This window comes from Aricia agestis, chromosome 6, assembly GCF_905147365.1.
Source record: "Aricia agestis chromosome 6, ilAriAges1.1, whole genome shotgun sequence".
Lineage (NCBI taxonomy): Eukaryota > Metazoa > Arthropoda > Insecta > Lepidoptera > Lycaenidae > Aricia > Aricia agestis.
In genome coordinates this window covers 7,557,180-7,581,484 of record NC_056411.1, presented here as the reverse complement: position 1 = coordinate 7,581,484, position 24,305 = coordinate 7,557,180, and the positions used below count along the sequence as shown (strand labels likewise).

The 24,305-nt window shown below is 36.3% G+C and overlaps 1 protein-coding gene across 1 annotated transcript in view; it reads right to left on the bottom strand.

Moving 5' to 3' along the window:
- Positions 1-13,093: 13,093 nt before the first annotated feature.
- LOC121727641 (Down syndrome cell adhesion molecule-like protein 1 homolog) overlaps positions 13,094-24,305 on the bottom strand; it is a 193,619-nt gene continuing 182,407 nt past the window's right edge. The window contains exons 7-8 of the mRNA XM_042115580.1: positions 23,124-23,302; positions 13,094-13,415 (exon numbers count right to left, since the gene is read on the bottom strand). Coding sequence (XP_041971514.1) covers positions 13,312-13,415; positions 23,124-23,302 — 283 coding nt within the window. The 3' untranslated portion in view covers positions 13,094-13,311. The remainder of the gene's footprint in view (positions 13,416-23,123; positions 23,303-24,305) is intronic.

The following is a 24,305-nucleotide window of genomic DNA, read 5'->3' as shown; positions in this document are numbered from 1 at the left end:
CAAAAGTATAAATAAATTTATAAATAAATAATTTTGATAACCTATGTGTGGCTCAAGGGTTTGAATAACGTTGACGTAAACAGAAAAGTTTGTAATGTTCCTGGATCATGGATATGTAGGTATTAAAATACTATATTACATATGACAGTTGTGTATTTTGTATGCTATAATAAAAATCTTAAATAATATATTATATATTTTTTAATTAGCGTATGCTGTCCCACTGCTGGGCAAAGGCCTCCCTCTTAATTTTGTCGATCCTGTGCCACCGTTGGCCAGCCCGGCTGGTATGCCTCCAGCTCATCGCGCCATCTCTTCCTTGGCCGGCCACGGTTACGTCGTCCATGTTTCGGTACCCAGTCTGTCGATATAACATGTATAGTATAAAGATATTAAACATATTTCCGGTGTCTGGAGCCCGTTACACAAGTCCTTCAGGTACTTAACAGGGGGCCAGACTGACGTGGTGTGAAGCGTCCATAGATATTATTATTAAAAAATAAACATCATAAAGATGTAAAAAAGTAAACAGAAATACAGACTTTTGATATAATATAATAAGAAGAAGAACCCTCAAACATTTTTGCTCACTTATTTAGTCTGAAAAAATATTTTAATCTTAATATTAAACTGCATTTTACAGATTCACAGTTTTATTTTTAAATATCTGACGTTTTAAAGCGATGGGAAGCGCCCTCGTGACCGCGGCTATTGTGATTTTATTTGTAAAGTATTTCGCGCCAAGACTGTAATGTAATAAACTGCTATACATTTTTTTAATACCTCACTAATATTTTTGACAGGAGTTGTTTCAGACTTTATAATTTTTTATCATTTTTCCAAAAAGTAGGAGGTTCTATGTGGATATAATATTTTTGCAAGTGATGTTGGTAACCTTGCTTCTTTCCTGAACTTCCCTTAGAATCTTCAATAGTCCATACCCGTTGATCACACCAACGAAGGCATCTTGGCTCAGGCCCCGGATATATGACGTCATAACTTCGTATCTCAGTTTTGTATACAATAATATTTTAAGTGCAAGACAAGTTTAGAAATGGAATATCTAGTAGAACGTAGCAGTTCGTAGCACTAGTTTGCTACGTGCTACGAAATGCTACGCGGTGCTACGAAGCTCTACGAAGCTCTACGAGGCGCTGACAACGGTCTAGTTTGACAAAACTACGTTCTATATTGTATATTCTGTTATCCATACTAATATCATAAGTGCAGAAGCGTGTCTGTCTGTTTGTCGGTAAACTATTTTTTTTTTAATGAAATAATGCAAACGAGCAAACGGGTCACCTGATGGAAAGCAACTTCCGTCGCCCATGGACACTCGCAGCATCAGAAGGGCTGCATGTGCGTTGCCGGCCTTTTAAGAGGGAATAGGGTAATAGGGGAGGGTAGGGAAGGGAAGGGAATAGGGGAGGGTAGGAAAGGGAATAGGGTAGGGGATTGGGCCTACGGTAAACTCACTCACTCGGCGAAACACAGCGCAAGCGCTGTTTCACGCCGGTTTTCTGTGAGAACGTGGTATTTATCCGGTCGAGCCGGCCCATTCGTGCCAAAGCATGGCTCTCCCACGTATAAAAATCCCGCTTGAACAGCTTAACCGCTTTAGATGAAATTTCGTATGGATACTTTAGAAGCCGTGAAAAGATGGAGGTCTTTGCTGTGAAAAAAATGTATAAATTTTGGCGCAACGGATTTGTGGGCATTATCTTGTAATTTAATATAGTTTTTAGTTGTTTCATAGTGATTTAATTATCAGGCCCTAGCCTATCTACCTACTTATTGCAAATTAATATAAAATACTAAGAGCCTGTTTCACCACTTTCAGATAAGTGACGAATAGGCTATCCACCAATCAACTTGAGACAGAACAAGTATGCAGAATCTCTCAAAAAAGTTGTGAATAGCCTATTCGGCACTTTGACAGAAAGTGCTGAAGCAGGCCCTAAGTATGTAAATCGTTGTGTATTGTTACGTTCGCATTTATTGTCCAGTGCCCAATACCAATATACGAACAAAACCTAATTACACTTCATAAACCACCTTCAAAAGTACATTTTTGGACTGTATAAATAAAAAATAGGTATTTCGGCCATTCTCCGGTTTGTCATAATTTGTCTAATTACCGTTACCATTTTTTTCGCTAATTTGACTTAAACTCATTAAAATATGAAAGGATAACGCCTCTGTGGTCTAGTGGTATAGAGCGCGGCTCTTGACTCGGAGGTCGTGGGTTCGATTACGGCGTTGGAAACATGTTATTTCCAAGTTTGGTTAGGACAATGTAGGCTGATCACCTGATTGTCTGACAAGTAAGATGATCCATGCGTCGGATGGGCATGTAAAAAGTCGGTCCTGCGCCTGATCTCTCGCCAGTCGTGTCGGTCGTCCGTCCCACTGGGTTATGAGAGTAAAGGAATAGAGAGTGCTCTTGTGTACTGCGCACACACTTGGGCACTATAAAAATTACTCCTGCGTAGCTGGCCTGGTTTCAATGAAACCGGCCACCGTCACCGAAACCGGTGTGGGAGCTATTATTATTAAAATATGAAAGTAATGAAAGATACGAATACAATAATAAATTTGGCGTGGTACAGTTAATTATAGTTTTTTACATAATAAGACTTTTTTATGGTTACGGTAATTAGACAAATGTAAAATTTTATATAACGGTAATTAGAACGGTATCTAGAACATCATAGAAAAACACTGATTAATAAGTTGCACATGTATAATTGTCCTATACAACCATAACTTGCCAATAGTAAAAATAGACACTTTCAAATAAAATCTGAAAAATGAGAAAATAACAACAAACATTGTTTTAATTGGGAGATATTTATTAAGATCCAGGTACGATGAACCTAAAAATAATTATATTCTTAATCTTTTTGGAGAGAATAGCAACTCAAATGTAGCTCACAGCTTTTACAGCTCGAAATTTACTTATTTTTGTTTTCTCGTAATTTTACAAGTTCGTCTCTATTTATGAACACTTATTTCCCGATTTTTTCCATTTTTTTCTTTTCTTTTTGTCTTTTGTAATAAGCTCTAAAGTTTAACTCATTTCTTTTTTGAGTTTTCTTCCGCCGTTTTGTTGGAATTTCGCTGATAAGCAGTATTTTATTTTATTAAGTGTAGTATATAAGAATAAATAAAGATGGCCGCTTAGGTACTTAGGTTGTTGGGGTGGGAGTGGTCGCTCGACTTCGGTCTGATGATCACTTCTACACCAGCCGTACTACTACCAGAGTACTAGTGTTCAGTTATACGTTACATGCGTTACGGTTATTAGAACTTTTGATAGGACAAGCGATTATTTCATGATAACTATTTATAGGCTGGGCCTATTGAGTCGATATTTTCCAATGCGATAACCAATGTTATAAAAATTACAAGCAAGTTTCGAGATCAAGTTGGCGTGGGGACACGTCACGGTAATGAGAAAAACATGATTTTTGAACACGACTTAAATTAATTTAGTCTAAATTACTTAAATTAGAAGCCTGTGTTTAAGTTTGTAGCTAGTTACGGATGCTATCTACCGTTTAAAAATATTGCATACTTGAATAAGATAATATTACAGTGTATACAAGCCCGGGACACTTAAATTTTGCGCTCCTGAGAATGGCCGATTTAATAATTATTTTTCAGTGCCACTGTATTCACTTCTCATTGTACCTAGGGTCGACAAAAATCCCGCTAATATTGATAATTCAAACAATAACAGAAAACTCTCAAATATGTTATTAAATAAGACCCCTTAGCTGTTTTTTTGTTTCATAATATATTCTTGTATCTAACTCCTTTAAAATAAAATTAAAATTATGTGGTTTACCTGTTTGAGATACATTTTTCCTCATACCTAGGGAAATTCTTAAACCTGGCAGCCCTGGACGTCTCATTAAAAAGAGAACCTTTTCACTCCGTTTGTCCACCGACACACATCGTTAACTGCCACGTGCCATTAATTCAGCGCGCGGTCAGCCGGATAATGCCAAGTTTTAAGCTCTATATACAATTTACGAGCATTTGCCCGCGGCTTCGCTCGCGTTTAGAAGTATTATTATATACAAACTTTCATCCCCTATTTGAACCCCTTGGGGTTGAAATTTATCAAAATCCTTTCTTAGCGGATGTCTACGTCATAACATCTACCTGCATGCCAAATTTCAGCCCGATCCGTCCAGTGGTTTGGGCTGTGCGTTGATAGATCACTATGTCAATCAGTCAGTCACCTTTGAGTTCTATATATATAGATATAAGATATACTTACCTATACAATTTATCCACGGCAATAGAGTGTCTGGCAATTATAATATACTAGCTTTTTCTCACAGCTTCGCCCGCATGGGATTCTGTATACGACATAATTTCAGGAAAAAATATAACTTTTTATTTGAAATAATTGTTTCTTACCGCAATACTGCTCACAAAAATAGAGATGGCAAACGCTTCTCGACTCGAGTGTTTTACAAACACAAACGGTATTCGGTGTCAGGTAGGTGTTACACGTTTGATCTTTTCGAGAACAGCCTTTGATACAAAATCCAAATAAACTCAAAATGAAATCTCGACTCGAACGAAACTCGGATATGGTTTCTCAGTGGATTTTATGTTGAAACTGTATTGGAATTTAAAACTCGATGAAAAGAGCGTCTTGGTTTATTTCGAATAATCTCTTAAACATTGTGTGTAAAGATCTTTTTCATAGAAGGTACACTGTACAGTCAAAGATATAATATAATGTGGTTTACCACATTTTTCAATTACCATCAAGATGATGCCCGTAACTCAGTTGCGTAGAAATTCTTTTGTCGCGCGGGAACCCTACATTTTTTACATAAAAAGTGTTCTACGTCCTTTTCCGGGTCTGCAAAATTTCAAACGGTCCCGAAGACTTACTAGTCTCTAACCGACATTGGTCTAGCACCCATGCCACTACAAATGGCGGCGACATGGATGAGCAATGTCGGTAGACAATGAAACCTATTAGAATAAGAGCCCGCGAGGGCCAGACCTTCCTTCGTTTCGTAAAGCTGAAAGTTTACCTTTTTGTGACCTTTACAGAGGTAATAACGACCAGCAACTAGCTATGGAGTTTCGGTCGCGATTACTTTAGGAGGTATCCAGTTCTGAAGGTCTACATGACCTTCGATAAGGAGTAAAGCTCAATTTCATAGCATAGCTATAACATTCTTCGCGTTAGTAGTTAGTAAGGAGGAATCTCGTCTTCCAGTGCCGGACAATTTCGACAGTTGCCTTCCACTGCTAGTCATCCCTCAAAGTTAAGAAAGTTTAAGGGTGGAAAGCAGCAAAAATGTCCGGCACTGGAAGACGAGATTCCTCCATTAACCACGAAGAATATAATAAGTTATGAAATTACATTACAGGGCCTCTATCATGAGCTCTTAAATCCATTCACTTTACGTCCTTATACTGACTGTATAAGGACGTAAAGTGAATGGTTTTAAGAGCTCATAATAGGCCCCCAGTACATTAAAGTACACTTTACAAGTTGCATTACATCAAACTCCTTCCCGAAGGTTCTAAAGTAACCGCGACCGAAACTCCATAGTTTCTGGTCGTTCTTACCTCTGCAAAGGTCACAAACAGGTAAACTTTCAGCTTTACGAAACGAAGGAAGGTCTGGCTCTCGCAGGCTATACAACGTGACTGGTGAGACACGGAAAGTACTCTGTACTCGATTCTCATTATAATTATGTCATAAAATTAGGTACTTAATTTTTTCGAATTTCTCTTTAAATAAATGAATCATGGACACCAAGTAGGCTAGGCAAGTAGGCATTCTTAGCGGGCACGCGGCGGCGTGCGCCATCAAAGATGAAAGAAACACCACGCCGCTACCCTTCCCGCGCGCGGTTTCCATGCGTTGGGTAAATAAAATATAATTATTTAACTCTAAGCTACATTTACTTAGTGATAAATTGATATATTTTTTTTCTTCTTATAAGTCAAATATCACGTCCTCGAGTATTGAACATGTCTCACCAGGCACGCAGTGTAGCCTAGGTCATAAAGTGGCATTTTATTTGAATTTTTGTCAGTGACGTCACCATGACGGCGGCGGTGGACAAAAGGCTTTAAACTTATAATACACTCAACAACAAATAAGACAGCCTTCATACAGCTTCTCTTTTACAGATAATGGAGTAAGTTTGCAAACAAAGCTTAGGGAATAAAGGCAACTTGTCAGACTGAAGAATCATTAAAATCGACTTAGCCAAGATAGTTTGTGGGTCGCCTTGTTATTCAGTTATTTCCCCACAAAAGTATTAATAACTTACAATAGTTTCAGTACCTTCTTTCTTCTACACTGGTTGAGGCGACATGGGTACGCAGCATGGCGGGATTCGTTTTCTTACAGACGGATCGCACACTAATACATTAAATACACAATATTTTCCGTTGCGCCACGTCATAAAGTGTTTGTGTTTTTAATAGTCAATAATTGTGTTTGTCTAGCAGTTAAGACAACTGACACTTCATACACTTTCGTGTATTAGCAAGAATTTGGTGATACACACGTTAACCCTGGTGAGGCATTTCCCCGCAAAGGAGCTGTTCCTTTAGGCTATATAGGCTGACAAAAAAAAAACCTTAAATAAATAAAACAGCCAACCTTTATATGAACATTTATTTAATTAGATAACCTAAATATTTACAATTAATAACATTTTATTATTATGTATATAATATTATGATAGTTTACTTAAAAAGTGTCTTTTACAAGTAAATATTACATTGGAGTTATGGTTACATTGGTGTAATAAGGAGCAATTAATTCTTAGGGTCAGTCACATCAAAACAAAACAAAGCGACGCCCGACGCATCAATTCATAATAGCGACACAAAATTGCTTTTATGCATGATTGTAAAAATATCGCGGTTTATTTATTTGAAGTCATTTTTGAGTGATCTGACACTTAATAAACCTATTTGAAGAATAAAACAAAACTGACGAAAATATAAACATTTGGTTTGAAGCGTCAAACAATTTTTTTAACAACATGTTTAAATGAATTAATGTGACATATCACAATGATAATAATAGTTATGATTATTTACAGTGTTGAATAACATTTGAATAAAAGAAATATTAATTTATAATAATTTAACTCTAACTGATAAAATATAAAATGCCAACAAAGAAATCGCAACAGAATCTATAAAAGTATTTAATATATCGTCTTAGAAATCTTAGAACAAAACGTTTGATCAAGTATCAAAATCGACTTAACAAAAGACTAGCTCGGAAAATCGCTGAGACCTAGCTCAGTTCGATTTACTAAAGTCTAGAAATTCTTAGCCACATAGATTTTAAAGCGACTGCATTTCAGACAATATCCACAATCGATTCAATCTTTGGTCCGTTAGATCGGAAAGATTTTCAATTTTATTACCTGTAATCACGGCTTAAATATTATTGGAATGAAAACTTTTTTAGCGGCATTGTGCACTTTTTTGGGATGAGTAAGTGGGCCCCGAGACGAACAATTTTATTTTCAATATTACGCTTTAATTTTATTGAACAGTTAGATTGAAGGCGCGCGATGTTTAATATCATCTCTAGACGGTCAATAATGTTACGCAATAGTCAATACGTGATATTGATAATAAAATTGCTCGTCTAGGCGGCGGCCGGTAAAAAATGTTAAATTTAAGTCAGGACACTTGATCTGATCGCATATCCATAAGACGGAGGGGAGTTGACCACAACGGTGTAGGACAGGAAGAAACGCCCTATATCTGTATGCGTTGCCTGTGGTTTTGTTTGCACTTTTTCCGGTGCCTCCGGAATACAACTCGTTTTTTTTTTCGATACAAGCGATTAAATCGTAATATTTGTTAATATATCTGATAATATAATAAAGCAAAACGTCTGTCGAGTCGCATTTGTAATTTATGTTACAAAAACTTTTAACTAAATTAGCAATGTAATATGAAATTTTCAAATTAATTTCAATACGGACTCAACAAAATTAATACAAAACTAGTATGATTACATTACTAATAATACATTTTCTATTATACTTAACAATGTATTCACATTGAAGTTAATAATAAAATTTATTTAATACTGTTAATAACATTATTCATTATAAAACACTGGGTATTTATAACTGCTTAAGTTAAACAAACTTTGATTTATTTGTACAGGTCGGTACTTGGAGAACCGAAATTATGAAACTTTGCCTCGTGTACGAAATTATTGCTTTCTCGATACAGTTCACTAACCAAGTGTTGATGTTGTTAACCACTGATATATAACACATAAGGAAGTTTAATATTATATTTCACAATCCTTTATTAGCAATAGGAATGTGCATATTTTTTATGTATTTAAACAAATAATCTTTCTTTCGTTAATCATTTAGTTACTTTATTTCTTGGATTCACTTGCAAATAACAAAGATCGAAAAGGTCGTAACTCAAAAATAACAAGTAGGTAATATTTAAAAAATAAATTCAAAACGAACTTTAAATATAGCATAATGTTTAATGAAACTTAAAAGGTATTTAATAATATACTGACTGGAAGAGTTCCTTATAAGGAAGAGTCATTCAGAAGAATTACATTATAATATTTTGAGTGTTTTGGGCGAACACACATCTTCCATTACAATAATTATGTTACCGACATTTTTATACGCGTGTGTTCGCACGGGAGCTTACAAAAATATCCAAATTATTCTTTAATTTTCTTTTTTTTTTCTCTTTTACGAAATAAAGATGCGTTTACCTCATATACAAATGTAAAAAGTAAACGTGAACGTACAAAACGCTCTCACGAGCAAAACACACAAAATTATGCACAAATTCTTAATAACTCCAGCTTTAAATAATGACAACATAATTTCGTGGCATTATCTGACGGATTACAAGATGAATCCCTCGCGTGCGGTTCAAAATTTACCTTTGTAGAGTTTGTGCCTATTATGTGACAAATGAGACCATTATGCCTAAAGCTGTTCTGCTTATGACTTGTAAATACTTCTCTTGATTACAGAGATTCTTATCATACTTTACAGCAGTTTATTACTTTATTTAGATACACAAATGTATGCAATAAAAAGGACTAGAAATCGCCCAATGGTCGAAATTCGACCTAAGTTTCAACGACATTAGGAATTTTGTAAAAAAATACTGACTTTATCATATTTTTTTCAACTCTTGTCTCTGGAACTCAGCTGATCTCAGACTCGCTGTGTAAGCATTGTCTAACAGTGTCTAAGATTTAATAAAAAAACAAACTATAATCCATTTTCAATTTGTCACTGTTGTCAACAGATTTCAGCCATAAACAAAAGAGGCCTACGTTTCCCCATTTTTTGTCAAAAGGGATACATAAACACACCGGCAAAATTAGAGGAACATAACAAAATTTTCAATTTTTTTTTTAATTGTTCACTGATTTTTATATATTTATTTATTTATTTACTAATTGATTATTAAAAAATAAATTTATTATAAATTTAGGGCATAAAAACGTGAAAAATAGAAAAAAATCAGCAAAAATAAAAAAATTAAGAAAATCTTATAAATTTCAGTAGTAAGTTTTTAAGATAAATTCTTCATTTTTATTAAAGAAATGCCATGTTAAAAGCGTGTAATGCTGGTGTAATGCCTTCTATGGATCTCAAGAGGGCCTGGATACGCCATTCCATGCTTGCATTTTAATTGTCAATCATTTCCTGTGGGATATTCTCCTACTCCTCCAGTAGCGCCAACTCGAGCTCCTGGACACATTTTGGAGCTGGAGTTTTAACTCGTACCGTTCACCCATTGATGTGCCACACGTCTTCAATCGGATCCACATCCGTAGACCACGCTGGCCTCTGCACCTGGGCTACGCCAGCATCGTTTAGGTAATAATGCCCGATTTTCTTACTCTATGGACGCACATAAAATTGAAAATAACTACCTAAAACTGTGTAAAAGGCACACCATGCAGTTTCAGGATGTCGGTGCTATAGCTCTGTACTGTCAAAGTACCATCATCTATAATCATCAGCTTCATGCGGGCTCCAAATCATATGCAACTCCAAACCATTACGAAGCCTGCATCATAGGCCACTGTTTCCGGTAAGTTTGATGGCCTGTAGCTTTCCTTATGATTTATCCACATTCTTTATCGCCTGTCAATACAATGTACACAGAATTTGCTCCCATCACTGTACAGCACAAGATTTCACTCACTTGTCTAATTTTGATGTTCACGCGCAAATCTTAGCCTGGCTCTTTGGTGTCCTGTCTCAAGTTTTGGTGCCCTTGCTGGCACTTTTGAGTTTAATTTAACTTATTTGAGTCTTCTTCTTACTGTACAATCACTTACACGTTCATCTTGGACCTGTTCCGACAGGTTTCGTGTCTGCATAGCAGTTTGAGGTCGATTTCTTAAGTTTTGTTTCCTTACAAAATGGTCATTCTGAACCATTGTCACCCGATATCTGCCTTGTTCTCGTCTCCGAACGTAAGATCCAGTCTCTCTGAAGCCTTGAAAGTTACGATGAACCACGGAAGCCGACACACCTAAGGCCTGACTGACCGAACGGTAGGTGTGACCTTTCTCTATCGTGGTTACAGCTCTAGCTGTCGCAGATGCTGGGAAATCACTAATTTTGTATCTAAGCAATGTGTTCTTCCAAAAACCAAACAATCAAATGAGCTGAGCATACCTTGCACCCCGCTAAAACGCCATTCTTATCAGGAACACTTACAACGTCAATAATCGAAAAACACTTATTAGGGTATAATTGCTATAAAAACCTGTCAACTTGCCAGTTTTGTTCAATATTTTATTTCTTGAATGAGCTTAGAAGCTATAAAAAAGGCTTTCAGACAGCCCGGCCCAGTTGAGTTCAAGTTTTGGCCCTTTTTACCAATGTTCCGCTAATTTTGCCAGTGTGTGTATATATCACTTTTTCAATAGGTGAAAACAGCGTCAAAATCTGTTGAGTTAAAAAGATCAAGCTAACGTGGTCTCTTGTTATATTATAAGAGTGAGTGACTATATTGTGATCTAAAAGTAACACTGTCAGCGTTATACAATTAAGCTAAAACCTAATTGGTTTTAGCTTGTTTACCAATTTTGATAAAATTAATTACTCTGCTAGATTTGACTTACTTTGACAGTGGTGAAATGTGAAGCTCTTTTTAACCAACTTTCCAAAAGAATGTGGTTATATATTCGTCTGTTTATATTTTTTTTGTATGTTCAACGATCACTTCGCCGTTTGTGAACCGATTTTTATGATGAAAATGGATATTTCTCGCAATTATGTGCAGTTTGTATAAAGCATTATATTTTTTTATTTTTTTGAAGTCGGTACCAGCCCGGAAAAGATCCTTGACATAATATTATATAACTTACGAAGTAAGCTGGTACCGACTTCAAAAGCACGAAGATTGAGCACAGAAATAGTTGGGGCTTACCCGAAGTCTGCAGGCAGCACTCTAATAAGGAATTAGAATTATTTGATCCTTTTTAGATTATTTTTAAGAACTTTACATATTGTTTTTACCTTGGAAGTCAGGTTCAATTTTTTGTTAAAAAATGATAATGCTTTATACCATAAGTTCTCAACGTGGGCAATAACGCCCCCTTGTGGGCGTTTGAGACTTTCAGGCAGTAGAAGATCCAGAGAAAATTAGGGGGCATTGAGATGGCGCAGATGGGGCGTGGGTAGATTAAAAATATAGTCTAAAAAGGCAAAATAATACACTCTAATCACGTACTAAAGTAAAATAAAAATTAATATCGTTTAATTTTTGTTAATGTAGGTATCGTAATCATTTTTATCACGTGTGCACGTATTTTGGCAGGACGAGCAATGGATTAAATGGCAATAGCGGTTTTAAATTCACCCCAGATGGTAGGTAAAATTAAGATGGGGGCTCTAGAAAAAAACATATTCTCAAAGTGGGCGGTGAGCAAAATAAGGTTGAGAAACTATGCCTTATACGAACTGCACGTAATTGAGAGAAATATCCGTTATCATAATAAGACAAAAATTGCAGTTAACGAATGCTATGAAAGCATAACAAAGTTTTCTTGTTACTAAACTTTTAATAGTTCCTGTTAATTATTTTAAATAAAACGTACGAAGCGAGATCGAAGTTTTTATATCTGCTTTCAGTTTAAAGTTTTGAAGTTAATGTAGTGATAAAAATTTTTACACCTTATTAATTTTAAGTAAAGATACGCATAATTTTATGTTACTTATTTAACTTAAAATATTAACTAGCTAAAAGCCGAGCTTTGTGAGGGCTCGCGTCTTTATTCTGCGTGGTAATAATCTTTAAGGGCAGTTTTTTAAAATATTTTAATATTAACTAAACCTTGACTGACCGATAATAATACATCTACGTACATAAAAATAAAAATGACTATGTTAAATCACAAATCAATAGGCGTGATATTTTTTCCCTAAAGTGTATCACAAAAGTCTTTGACTGTGGGATATATAAGGGCTCGCTTCGCTCGCCCTGATTAAAAATAAAATATCTCTTCATTCACTTATAAGGAAAACTCGTTAAATGAGATCTACGAAGCTAAAGTCAAGTCATTGAATACCAAAAATTTTTTTTGAGACCTTGAGAGACAGTATCTATTTGTCTCATTCCCTCGCGCACCAATTCAACGCCATCTTGTTTTCACATTAAGTTTACGTAAAATAGGGACAATAAGTTTTTTCTTGCGCACCTAAATGAGTTTAGTAGCGTAATGGTCACATACCCAAATCAGACCACAACACGACGCGCAGATGCATTTATTTTGTACTGAATTGGCAGATTGCGTGAGACGTCTTGCAAATCTGTCAAACCCATACAAATTTAGGGTCAATTCAGACCGCAACCTAACGCGATGCGATCTAAATTTGTATGGATTTGACAGATGTCGTCAGTGTGAGACGTCTTGCGAATCTGTCAAATCCATACTAATTTAGAAATGCATCTACGCGCCACGTTGCGGTCTGAATTGACCTTTAGAAATACATCTGCGCGTCGCGTTGCGGACTCAATTGACCCTTTGGCTTCTATCAATCTATTTTCATGTTGAAGGTATTTTTTATTTTAGTAGATCGGGACGCGAAATAAGACCATATCGCAATAAATCAAAGTTTATTTCCAGTTACCTAGCAGAAGATGGTGGCACAAGCTGGCGCACCGAAGGTTCAAAGCATAATAGTCCTTATCGATAAGATGATAAGTGCTATTTTGCTCCTTACTAGCGGTACACCATGTTGCTCAAAATAATTCTATTTAGTATAATTGTCACCGTATTATAAGGTAGGTGGCGGTGAGCGTATAGATGTATGTTACGGAACTTAACTGTAGATACTTAGGCGAGGATGACTGCATCGCCGCCGGGTTTTCACCTGCAACAAACATGTTGGTTAATATATACATACAGACTGAAAATCAACAACTTTTTCTATGAGAACAATGCTGGGAACTCAAATAAAGTGCCGTCTTCATATTCATACATTGCCCGGATCGGCAATTTGTATGGGTATGAAGACGGATTTAACGGTGTTAAGCCTAACAACTTGTATATAGCCTGAAAATATATTGGTTGGTTAATATAGACAGCCTGAAAATATAAATTGGTTGGTTAATTAAAACAGCCTGGAAATGTTTTGAATTAAATGGTCTTGAAGAAACTGCAGTGGGAAATAGGCAGATGGTTACTTTAACATTAATACGAACGTACCACCAATAATTTCTAAAAATCTAACATTTCGCTTTTCACTACTGTTTTTGGATTGCCATCAGTTGCGCTTGGTCTATAGATCAGTCGTCATATAATACAATCGGGGGTTAAAAATGTATGTGCTTGTAATCAAATTCGTGCAAAACAAATATAAGTTTTATAATCTTTGTTATACTGTTGTTTTGCTTGCTAAAGCTATCTGAGTTTACAATATGTCAGCGTGCGCACGATTCGGGCCACGGAGTAAACCTTCGTAATTCGGGCAGACATATTGTATGAAGATAGTTTAATGTACAAAACTGTAATCGTGTGGTTTATCATTTGGATTATGAATAACACGTTATGTCACTTATTATAATAGTAATCACACAACATGTAATGTTATGTTATTGTAAAAGCGGTAAATCCTAAATACGGTAAATTAAACGCATACAATATACATGTCATGTAAGATCCAACCCAAATTATTTAGCTACAGGTAAGATATACTTAGAAATTATTAACACAAGCAACATCATTTTAATAATTTTCAACAAATTACGAATTGTATATTATTTTTTAAAATAGATACAACATTACATTTTCGAGAGATTTGTACACGATACCTTAAAATTTTCCTCTATTTTAATAATTTTCAACAAATTACTAATTGTATATTTTTTAAAATAGATACAACATTACATTTTTTTTGAGAGATTTGTAAAAGATACCTTAAAATTTTCTCGAAAATGACGAAGATGCATCTTTATTTCACGAATATCAATTTATGTTTTTCAAAACGTTGCATTCAATTATTGAGTCAATATATTTTAATTTTTAACAAATAATAGAAAATTCTATTACCGAGGGACTGTACTAGCGGACTTTTAATATATTGTATATTTAATGTAGAGTTATTAAGAAAAAACTAACTAGGCGTTAATTCCGTATCGTTCTGTTTCACCTGGCATATGAAAGACGGGCGTGAGTGTGAAGAGAGAATGTTTGATTTTTTATTATGTCTTTATTCGTCCTCGTTATTCCCCTTTTCTTCAGCAGCTTATTTTCTGGAACCGTGTTTTTTGCTCGCAACATCTCAAAACACAATAATATTGACTTTGCACGAGCGAGTTACGAAAATATGATTTGAATCACGTCTCTACGTGCCTAAAGAGGAAGGAAATAATATATTGTAAATATTTTACACAGCTCCCTGTCATTTCAAGGGATTTGTGTATACGAGGAATACAAATTCCTTCGCATTGACAAATACAAAATCGCAACTCACAAACATATTATGTGTATACTATAATATGCTCTATCTATCTCTATTTCTATATTGTTTTTTTTTATGAAATAAAGGGGGCAAACGAGCGAACGGTTCACCTGATGGAAGGCAACTTCCGTCGCCCATGGACACTCGCAGCATTAGAAGAGCTGCAGGTGCGGCCTTTTATGAGGGAAAAGGGTAATAGGGGAGGGTAGGGAAGGGAAAAGGGTAGGGGATTGGGCCTCCGGCAAACTCACTAGGCGAAACACAGCGCAAGCGCTGTTTCATGCCGGTTTTCTGTGAGCCCGTGGTATTTCTCCGGTCGAGCCGGCCCATTCGTGCCAAAGCATGGCTCTCCCACGTTCAGTGTCTATTTTATATTGTGTTTATCTTTAAACCTATAATTTTTATAAATAAAAATATTTTTTTATTTAGTTAGTCTCTCTAAAACTCGAGAAAGGCGGTGCAGATACCACAGTCGAGTAAAACTTGTATTATTACAAGTTTTACTCGACTGCGACCATCCGTGATACTTCATTTAAATCCGATTGGACTGATGAGTGATGGTAGGCCGCGGTCGTATATTGGAATGAGCCTTTTATCAATTTGCAGATATTGCCGAATCCTGTCCATAACGGTCATTGAGCCACAGTCAAAAAACTTGGCATAATATTATCTCATCGTTTTCTATAAAAAACGCGATTGATAATGAAGTGAAAGATGTTTCTAGTCCCTGCGTTTCCACCAGAGATGTGGAAACGCAGGGACTAGAAACATGCGAGAATGTGTTTTTGAGAACCAATAGCATCGCCGCGCTGAGCGATGTCATGGCAAGCTCACGTCAACGAAGCGATTCTATTGGTTCTCAAAAACACATTCCTCGCAACACATATCTGGTGGAAACAGCCTAAGGGCGATATCGTATTTTGCATACTCGATGAGATCAGTTATAAAGTAATATTATAACTTCAAACTGATAAAAAGTTGAGATTATCATTATACTCGTAAGATATACTAAGAGGTTTTTCGATGAATATAAAATGAATTAAAAAAAAATCTGTGTCTTTATAAGAGTAATTTTTTTTTCTTAAGTTAACTGAATACAGTGCGAGAATTTTTCATAAATAGTTCGTTGACTAAAAAGGTTGGGGTTGGGGACGTCTAATTTTATCTTTACGTTATTACCATGTCAGCTTCGGTTCAACAAAACTCCATATTTTTCTATCGAATATTTATAAAATTGGTGGAAAAAGTAAAAGCCGAAGCAATCAAAGCTATCGTAGCATGAATAATTTCTGATAAAAAATAGACACGTCGCTCGTCAAAGCCAACACTAACATTTTAACTGCCATATGGATATTAAAAATGTTATAAGTGGAAAGCACTTGTCTAGACTACTAAATATAATAACTTGGCAAATAGTCTGTGAGGCTCAGTAATAAAGTAGTACTGTTTAAACCAATTTTAATCAACTGTAATTGTATTATAAATTTTTATTTGATCGTGAACTAACTTATCTTTTATTTTTTTAATTATAATTTAATTTTTATAATTTCTAGTACTCATTTTTTTAAGTACTTACACTTATTTTCTTGTTGAAAAAAATATATTTTTGATTTTTATTGGAAATTTTTAACTAGAGGGGCAATATACAAAAATGTTGTCTATTATTTTATTGTTGTTATCAAATAGCTATGTCCACACTGTGCAGATTTTTTTTGGTTTTTTTGGCCCTTGCAGAATACCAGTGCAGCGGGCTTGCTCGCTGCTGAGCTGGGGCCAATTTTGACATCACATAATAATATATACAAATGTAGCTTAAGTATTTTTTTATTATTATTATATTTCGTCTGTTTTGTGTATATTGTGTGTTGACAAAATAAATGTATTCTTATTCTTAAATGTAAAACTGCTTGTTGGCTGCTGTAATTTCATTAGCCACAATTCTATGAAAAATGTTACTGAATTTTAGAAAACAATATCACAAGTCATATTTTCAACCCTCAACTGTCAGAACTAGTTCAGCCTTTCTAACTGGCCCGTATCAAAACACAAAATCATGGAGTGGAAAACACGTAACATTTACACAGGAGCTCAGCTGGAGTGAAATCGGCGTAGTGAACCGAACGTCGGATTTGCAGAGTGCCTTTATTAAGTGAGAAACAGTGTTCGTTACAGAATAAACGTATAACTTGTAAGTCCGTTTACAGCTATTTTACCTCTAAGGGTGGGTTGCAGCAGAGGCGTAGTTATGGTTAAGGTTAAAGTTATCGTCAAATATGGCGTCCATTATGGACTTATACTGGGGATTTGACAGTTCATTTGACATTTTGTTATGGTTAAAGTTATAGTTAAAGTAAGTTGGTGTAACCCACCCTAAAATTATTGGGGTGGTCCTTATGGCGTTTGGGATAGAGGTGCAAAGGCAAAAGTTCTGCGGATGTCACTTGCAAGCCGACAAGAAAATTTTTAGTTAATTATAAATGGATAATTTATAACGTTGGGGTATTTTCCATAGAAACAAATAAATCAAAAGTAATTCTTTCAGCGCTGCTACTTGTATATTATAGTTTACTGCTACTTCACAGTAAACTATGTACAAGGGATACATTTTAGAGTGACTTTACACACCTCTAACTATTATTACTTATGTTGTGTTAAACCTTGTATAATGTTAATTGTAACTAAGTGTCACATAATTATATATTTTTTTGTTTCTTATCTTTTGTTTAAATTCATCTTGAAACATCTTCACTAGTAAAATATTTTAACAAAGTTTTTGAGTTTAACAATCGTTAAAAATATTTGTCAGTATCCAAAAAACATATCGCGTTGATTGTTACGGTAAAAGTGCTTCACAGTTCCAATATTCCAAATCCAGCTCGATTGTTATACAAATACTTTTTACTCGCCCACACGACATGGCAATTCTTTGGTCCGATTGCCTTTTTGTGTCTGCGGCTAGTTGGTAAAAACGCTATCATCGAACAATTTTTATATTGAAAGTTGAAACAATTGCTTTTTTGTTCTCAGTCATCAAAGTCGACCTTAGTTGAAGTCTAAAACACTACAAATCTATCAAACAAAAGTATTTGAAGGCTGTTAGATTTTGAAACTATTATTTTTTCCGTTCAAGGAGTCGCGGGTTCGATTCTCACATCGAACGATCTCCCGCAAGCTGGGTTACATGAAAGGAAGGCAGCTCTTGTGTACTATGCACGGACAAACGCACTAAAAATAACGTATTTTTTAGATCCAGGACATCTCTCCGTGATCGGATATGTCCTGGATCTGTCAAACACAGATTAAAAAAATGAAAAAAAAAATGTATAATTCATCTTTGTGTGAACCTTTCCTCGTCAAACCTTTCATTCACCGAAATTGTCCGGGAAAATAAATGATGAGGAGACAGCCCAATTACTACACGTTCTTGTTACATTAGCAACGTGATGGCCGTACCTGAATTTCTTCGTAAATTGATCGTAAGTAATTACGTAAATGCCATCTCACTAATTGCTTTGATGATAGGTCATTTTGTAGCCTTTAAGATTTATGTTTTTAGTGCTTGGCACTTTTTTCATCCTCGTTCATAATTTTTATCATTTTTACCCCAAAAATATTATTTATTACTAGCTGTTGCCCACGACTTCGTCCGCGTCCACTTCAACATTTTTTTTCGTAATTTTTTTTTCAAATAAAGAGTAAGTATCCTATGTCACGTTTTCAAATAAAGAGTAAGTGTCCTATGTTTATACGTGGGAGAGCCATGCTTCGGCACGAATGGGCCGGCTCGACCGGAGAAATACCACGTTCTCACAGAAACGGTTTTCTGTGAGAACGTGGTATTTCTCCGGTCGCTAGCGCTGTGTTTAGCCGAGTGAGTGAGTTTACCGGAGTCCCAATCCCCTACCCTATTCCTTTCCCTACCCTCCCCTATTCGCTTCCCATCCCTACCCTCCCCTATTACCCTATTCCCTCTTAAAAGGCTGGCAACGCACCTGCAGCTCTTCTGATGCTGCGAGTGTCCATGGGCGACGGAAGTTGCTTTCCATCAGGTGACCCGTTTGCTCGTTTGCCCCCTTATTTTATTAAAAAAAAATGTCAATTCTGATACCTCCAAGAGTATCTCTATGTGTACAAAGTTTCATGATAATTCGTCAAGTAGTTTTTGCATGAAATCGTAACAAACATCCACGCTTTCACATTTATAATATTAGTAAGGGTAGTAGACGAGGGTCAGTTTATATTGCAAATGCCTTGCATTTTAAATGATCCGTCCAAAATTGAAATAGGCAGCTTAATGGCGGCATGTCTGGCGGTGTGTATACTTATGTAGTGTCATTAAAAAGTTAATTGCAAAGCATCGCCGCGTCATGTCACAATGCGAACTGAGCGTTGGATGCTGGATATATTTTTTTCTGGAATATGTAAAAAAATAATAAAAATAATTCGTAATGATGTAAATAAACAATTAGGACAAAAGGGCACGTGATGGTCAGAATAGTGATGGTCAGAATAGTGATGATCAGAATAATGATGGTCAGAATTTCGTACGAAAGGAGAGTAAATCACAGGCGACGCTTTAGAAAGGAAGTAATTTTCCCCATATTTCCCTATATTAAGAAGTGTATCTTCCTACGGCGCAAATGTATGCCTTTGTTGTTTAGTTTAATTTTAGTAACGAGCAATTACGACGGTTCAATGTACGAATTTTTACACGCTTACCTACAATAATAGTCGGTCATAGCAACTCTGTGTAGAACGACCGGTCGTAGGCTCTAAACACACTAGGCTGAATTACGCCGGCGTAAATTCCGCCGCGTTTTCGCCGCGTATAAATTGCATACAAAATACGGGCCGAATACGAGGGGTGACACACTATTACGTCGCGTTTTGTATGCGTTTGACATTTGCGGCGGAAATTACGCCGGCGTAATTCAGCCTAGTGTGTTTAGACACGTAGACTCGCTTGTGGTCCTTTTGTAGCGAACCTTTGCAGGGCTCCAAAGGTTCCCTAACCATCCAATTATGAATTAACACCACATGAAACAATTTATTAACGCAAAAGGGGTGAAAAGGGTCTTCGCCACAAATTTTTTAAGGCCCAAATTGAAGGCTCTTTATAAATTGAGGTTAATTTATTCATACAGGTAAAATTAATATTATAGCATTATCTCGCAAATAACCTGTAACCTTATGCTAAGTACTCACATGCGGTTTTGCTCGATAGTTTAATCGAGTAATAATTATTGTGTGGACCGCAAGACTCACAGCCCGATGGCTCGCATTGAGCCGCTCGAAGGCTCACATCGAGCCGGCTCGACGGAATTAAATATATCGATTTAGCATAAAACTATCGAGCATTGCCGAATGTGTGGACGAAATCCCGAGCCACGGGTTTTGCTCGACGTTATTGCTCGATCGAGCAAAACCGTATGTGAATACTTAGCATTAGGGTTAAAACTGGGCATTTAAATTAGGAATACTCCAATTCTTCCTGAGCAAGAGAATTTGAGTATTCCTAGTAGGTCCTACTCCGAGTAGGTCAGTTTTGGTGCCAATAAGCTAGTACGTACTGACAGTTTACGATTTGTAATTTTCAGCCATTTACCTGATCATTTTTTTTTTGGTCACGATAAGTCACGTACTTTGAACGCTCGTTATTTCATAACGCAACCGAATATTTGGTCAGTTTTTACGCTACTGATATGAGAACAACTAATACTTACCTAATATAACTTACTCAGCCATTTACCTTATCATTTTTTTTTGGTCATGATAACTGGGTTTTCAGGCGCCCTATACAGAGAACGCAACTATTTTACGCAGGCAGACCAACATATTTGGCATCAGAGAGTTGCTCTTTATCTTCTCAATCTAAAATAAGTCATTTTGGATATCGTTACCAAAAATGTCGTGACCTCCCGTAATACAAGTACAACTACAGGACTTGGGCCGCAACAAAATTGATCAGAGGTAGGAAGGAGTAAAATTTACTTCCTACTTCTCCTATCATCTTCTGATTAAATTCTTTGCGGGTCCCAAGACAGCTTTAGCATGTCCCTCGGGCTCCCTGAGATCATATCAAAGGATAAGGTTTGATACCGCTGATGATCCTGGCGACACAGGAGAGATGGGTATGTGACATGTGTGGTGAGCCAAGCCTAATCTTTCAAGGGACCAAATATGCAACTTTATTTATACTAGTCCTTGTGGTTGTACCATAAAGTTAATATACCTAGCGGAATAGATCAACAATCTCTTCGAAAATAATGGTGTTTGTTGTACCATGAATAAAAACAATGACGAAATATGTTACCGTTACAAATTCACAGCACCAGTGAAGTGGAATCCCGGGCTATACGAACCGAACTGATAATGTCAATGGTTCCCGCCAATGGGCTCGAGAAAATATCGGTTTATGCAAACCAAAACTTAATTTATGCCGTTGCGTTAAATCGCGATATAATTGTATATTGGCATCATAATTCCGCAAATACCTTTTTGATAATATTAATCTTGCATGAAAAAGATTATTAAATTGTAATAAGTTAATAATTAACATTAATGAACGTAAATTATGATCGTATAATGTTATTATCGTAAATTATGGTTTGAGGTTGAATGGTGTGGAAAATTAATTTTCAAAATATAATTGTTATAAACTGTAAAATATATATAAACGTAAAACTGAAAAATATTTTATTGAACACGAGTATACTCGTACTAAATAAACGATGGAATAAATACGATTATTATTATTCGGCAACAATTCTGGACAAAATAATTTGCAAAAATGCTAAATTGTTTAGACAATACCAAGAAATTTTAAAAATGTGAGCCTATTTTTTGTTGATTGAAAAATAAATTCGGGCTGAATTTGAAGGATATAAACTCGTTAAATCCAATATTTATGTACTAGAAACTGACATACCACGGGACAAAATGGATGGCATATGTTAGACGGGCTTGGCTATCATCCAAATACACTGGTATAGACGCACATTGTAAGATTTTAATGCAAAATGTAGCGTGCATTAAAACAAGTGTTTAGAGTAGAAACAGCTAGAAATTATGTTGAAGTGGTTTGAAAATGACGAATGTTACATTCTTGTTATAAATGGTGCAGTGTTTTAACTTTCAAGGGACCAAATATGCAACTTTATTTATGCTAGTCCTTGTGGTTGTACCATAAAGTTAATATACCTAGCGGAATAGAGCAACAATCTCGAGCTGTCAAACGAAACCGATATTGGTTTCATCTGTGTGTAAAAATATGTGTACGTATACACTTACACAAGCATGTTTGAACATGATTTCTATGAGATTAAATTGTCTACGTGCGGCACGTGCCGACTGGACGTCAAAAAAAGAGTGCTGCTGTCACGAATCACACGTCTCTTTTTACCACACAGTGTTACTGATAGTGACATCTCTCTTGCTCAGGCCTTTGTTGTTCTATTCCGCTAGGTATATTAACTTTATGGGTTGTGTTTAAACCTGTGTTTTATTTTTGTATTTGCCAAGAATGTTACTGGTTTGTAGATTTCCTAAAGGAATGCAAGTTTCGGGTGCTAACTCAACTTGGTTAAGCAAACTTTTTGGAAAGAAATATAAAATACCAGATGACGCTCGTAGTCGTACCTCCGTTGCGCCAAAATTCGTTTATCGTGTGGTTACTAAAATAAAAAGTATCCTATGTCCGTTCCCGTGACTCAAAAGTCAAAGTATATCCATACCAATTTTCAGCCAAATCGGTTTAGTGATCTGGGCGTGAAGAGGTAACAGACAGACAGACAGGTAGATACACTATCGCATTTATAATATCACAGATATTTGATTATGAACTGGATTCAAGTTCAGCCGTCATACGTCATTACGATGTATGGACGATATCTAGAGTCTAGACTAAGATATACCAATGATGATGTTCAAATTCTATTCGCCAGCAGGTGCTGCGATGTAACCTGGGTATATCGTGTCAAATAGACATATTAACGTGGCATATGACAGCTATATCGTGACATATTATGACAGCAGTTTGACACGATAGACCCTAAGGCTACATAGCGGAACCTGGTGGTAAATAGAATTTCAACAATGCTCACAGTATGAAATGCATACCGTTAAATATATGGACGTATATGCTGGCGGGCACGGCGTTGTTGGGCACGCAGGTGTAGTTGCCAGCGTGGTTGATGCCGGCGACGGGGATGAGCAGGTCCGATAGCCGTTGCTCGGGGTCCGTCGTCACGTTGACGCCGCGCTCCGCGTCGTAGTTGATCATGCGGTTGTTGTGGTACCTGAGCGATAGCAGTTTTAAGAATAATAGCAAACAAAACTTGGCGGGGGCGGGGGCACAACCGATCCCCCCGATATGATCATGCGGTTGTTGTGGTACCTAGATAAAAAAATGTCTTATAATAAATACAAAGGATAGGAACACAAATATTGTCATAGTACGAGTACGGTATACGTTTACAAGTTGAAGTGCGTAACCCCTACGGCCTACACTGATAATACCTACTTGTGCTGTACTTGTACAGGTTGACGAAAGGGTATAAAATAATATAGACATAGAGCAAAGACAAATAGAATTGAATTGAATAGGGAATACTGGTATTAATGCCTTGATATACTAACCTACTTATATAATGTACTTTATACCCATGACAAAACTACAATTTAATATCCAAGTGCAAGAAGAATAGAAAACCAATTCCGGAAAGTTCATAAAAACGAAGTTATTGACCAGGACTCGGTCTTAATAACCACAAGTAACCATTCAGTTCAGACTCTTGTACTGACCGTAAAGAATGGCAACTCCAAGTGACTCCGAGTAACAAATAGCGATTCAATTGCAATTCTTATCTTTATTGCAAAATATTAATTGGCTATTTTTACTTGTGTATTCCATGCTTTCTTGACTTAGTAGCTAAGGATATTATAAGCACTTATAAAGAGTGACGTGGGAGAGCCATGCTTCGGCACGAATGGGCCGGTTCGACCGGAGAAATACCACGTTCTCACAGAAAAACGTCGTGAAACAGGGCCTGCGCTGTGTTTCGCCAAATGAGTGAGTTTACCGGAGGCCCAATCCCCTACCCTATTCCCTTCTCTACCCTCTCCTATTACCCTATTCCCTTTTAAAAGGCCGGCAACGCACCTGCATCTCTTCTGATGCTGCGAGTGTCCATAAGCGACGGAAGTTGCTTTCCATCAGATGGCCCGTTTGCTCGTTTGCCCCCTTATTTTATAAAAAAAGCGACTTTGGAAGTGATAACACTTTAGGCTGTGTATACCAAT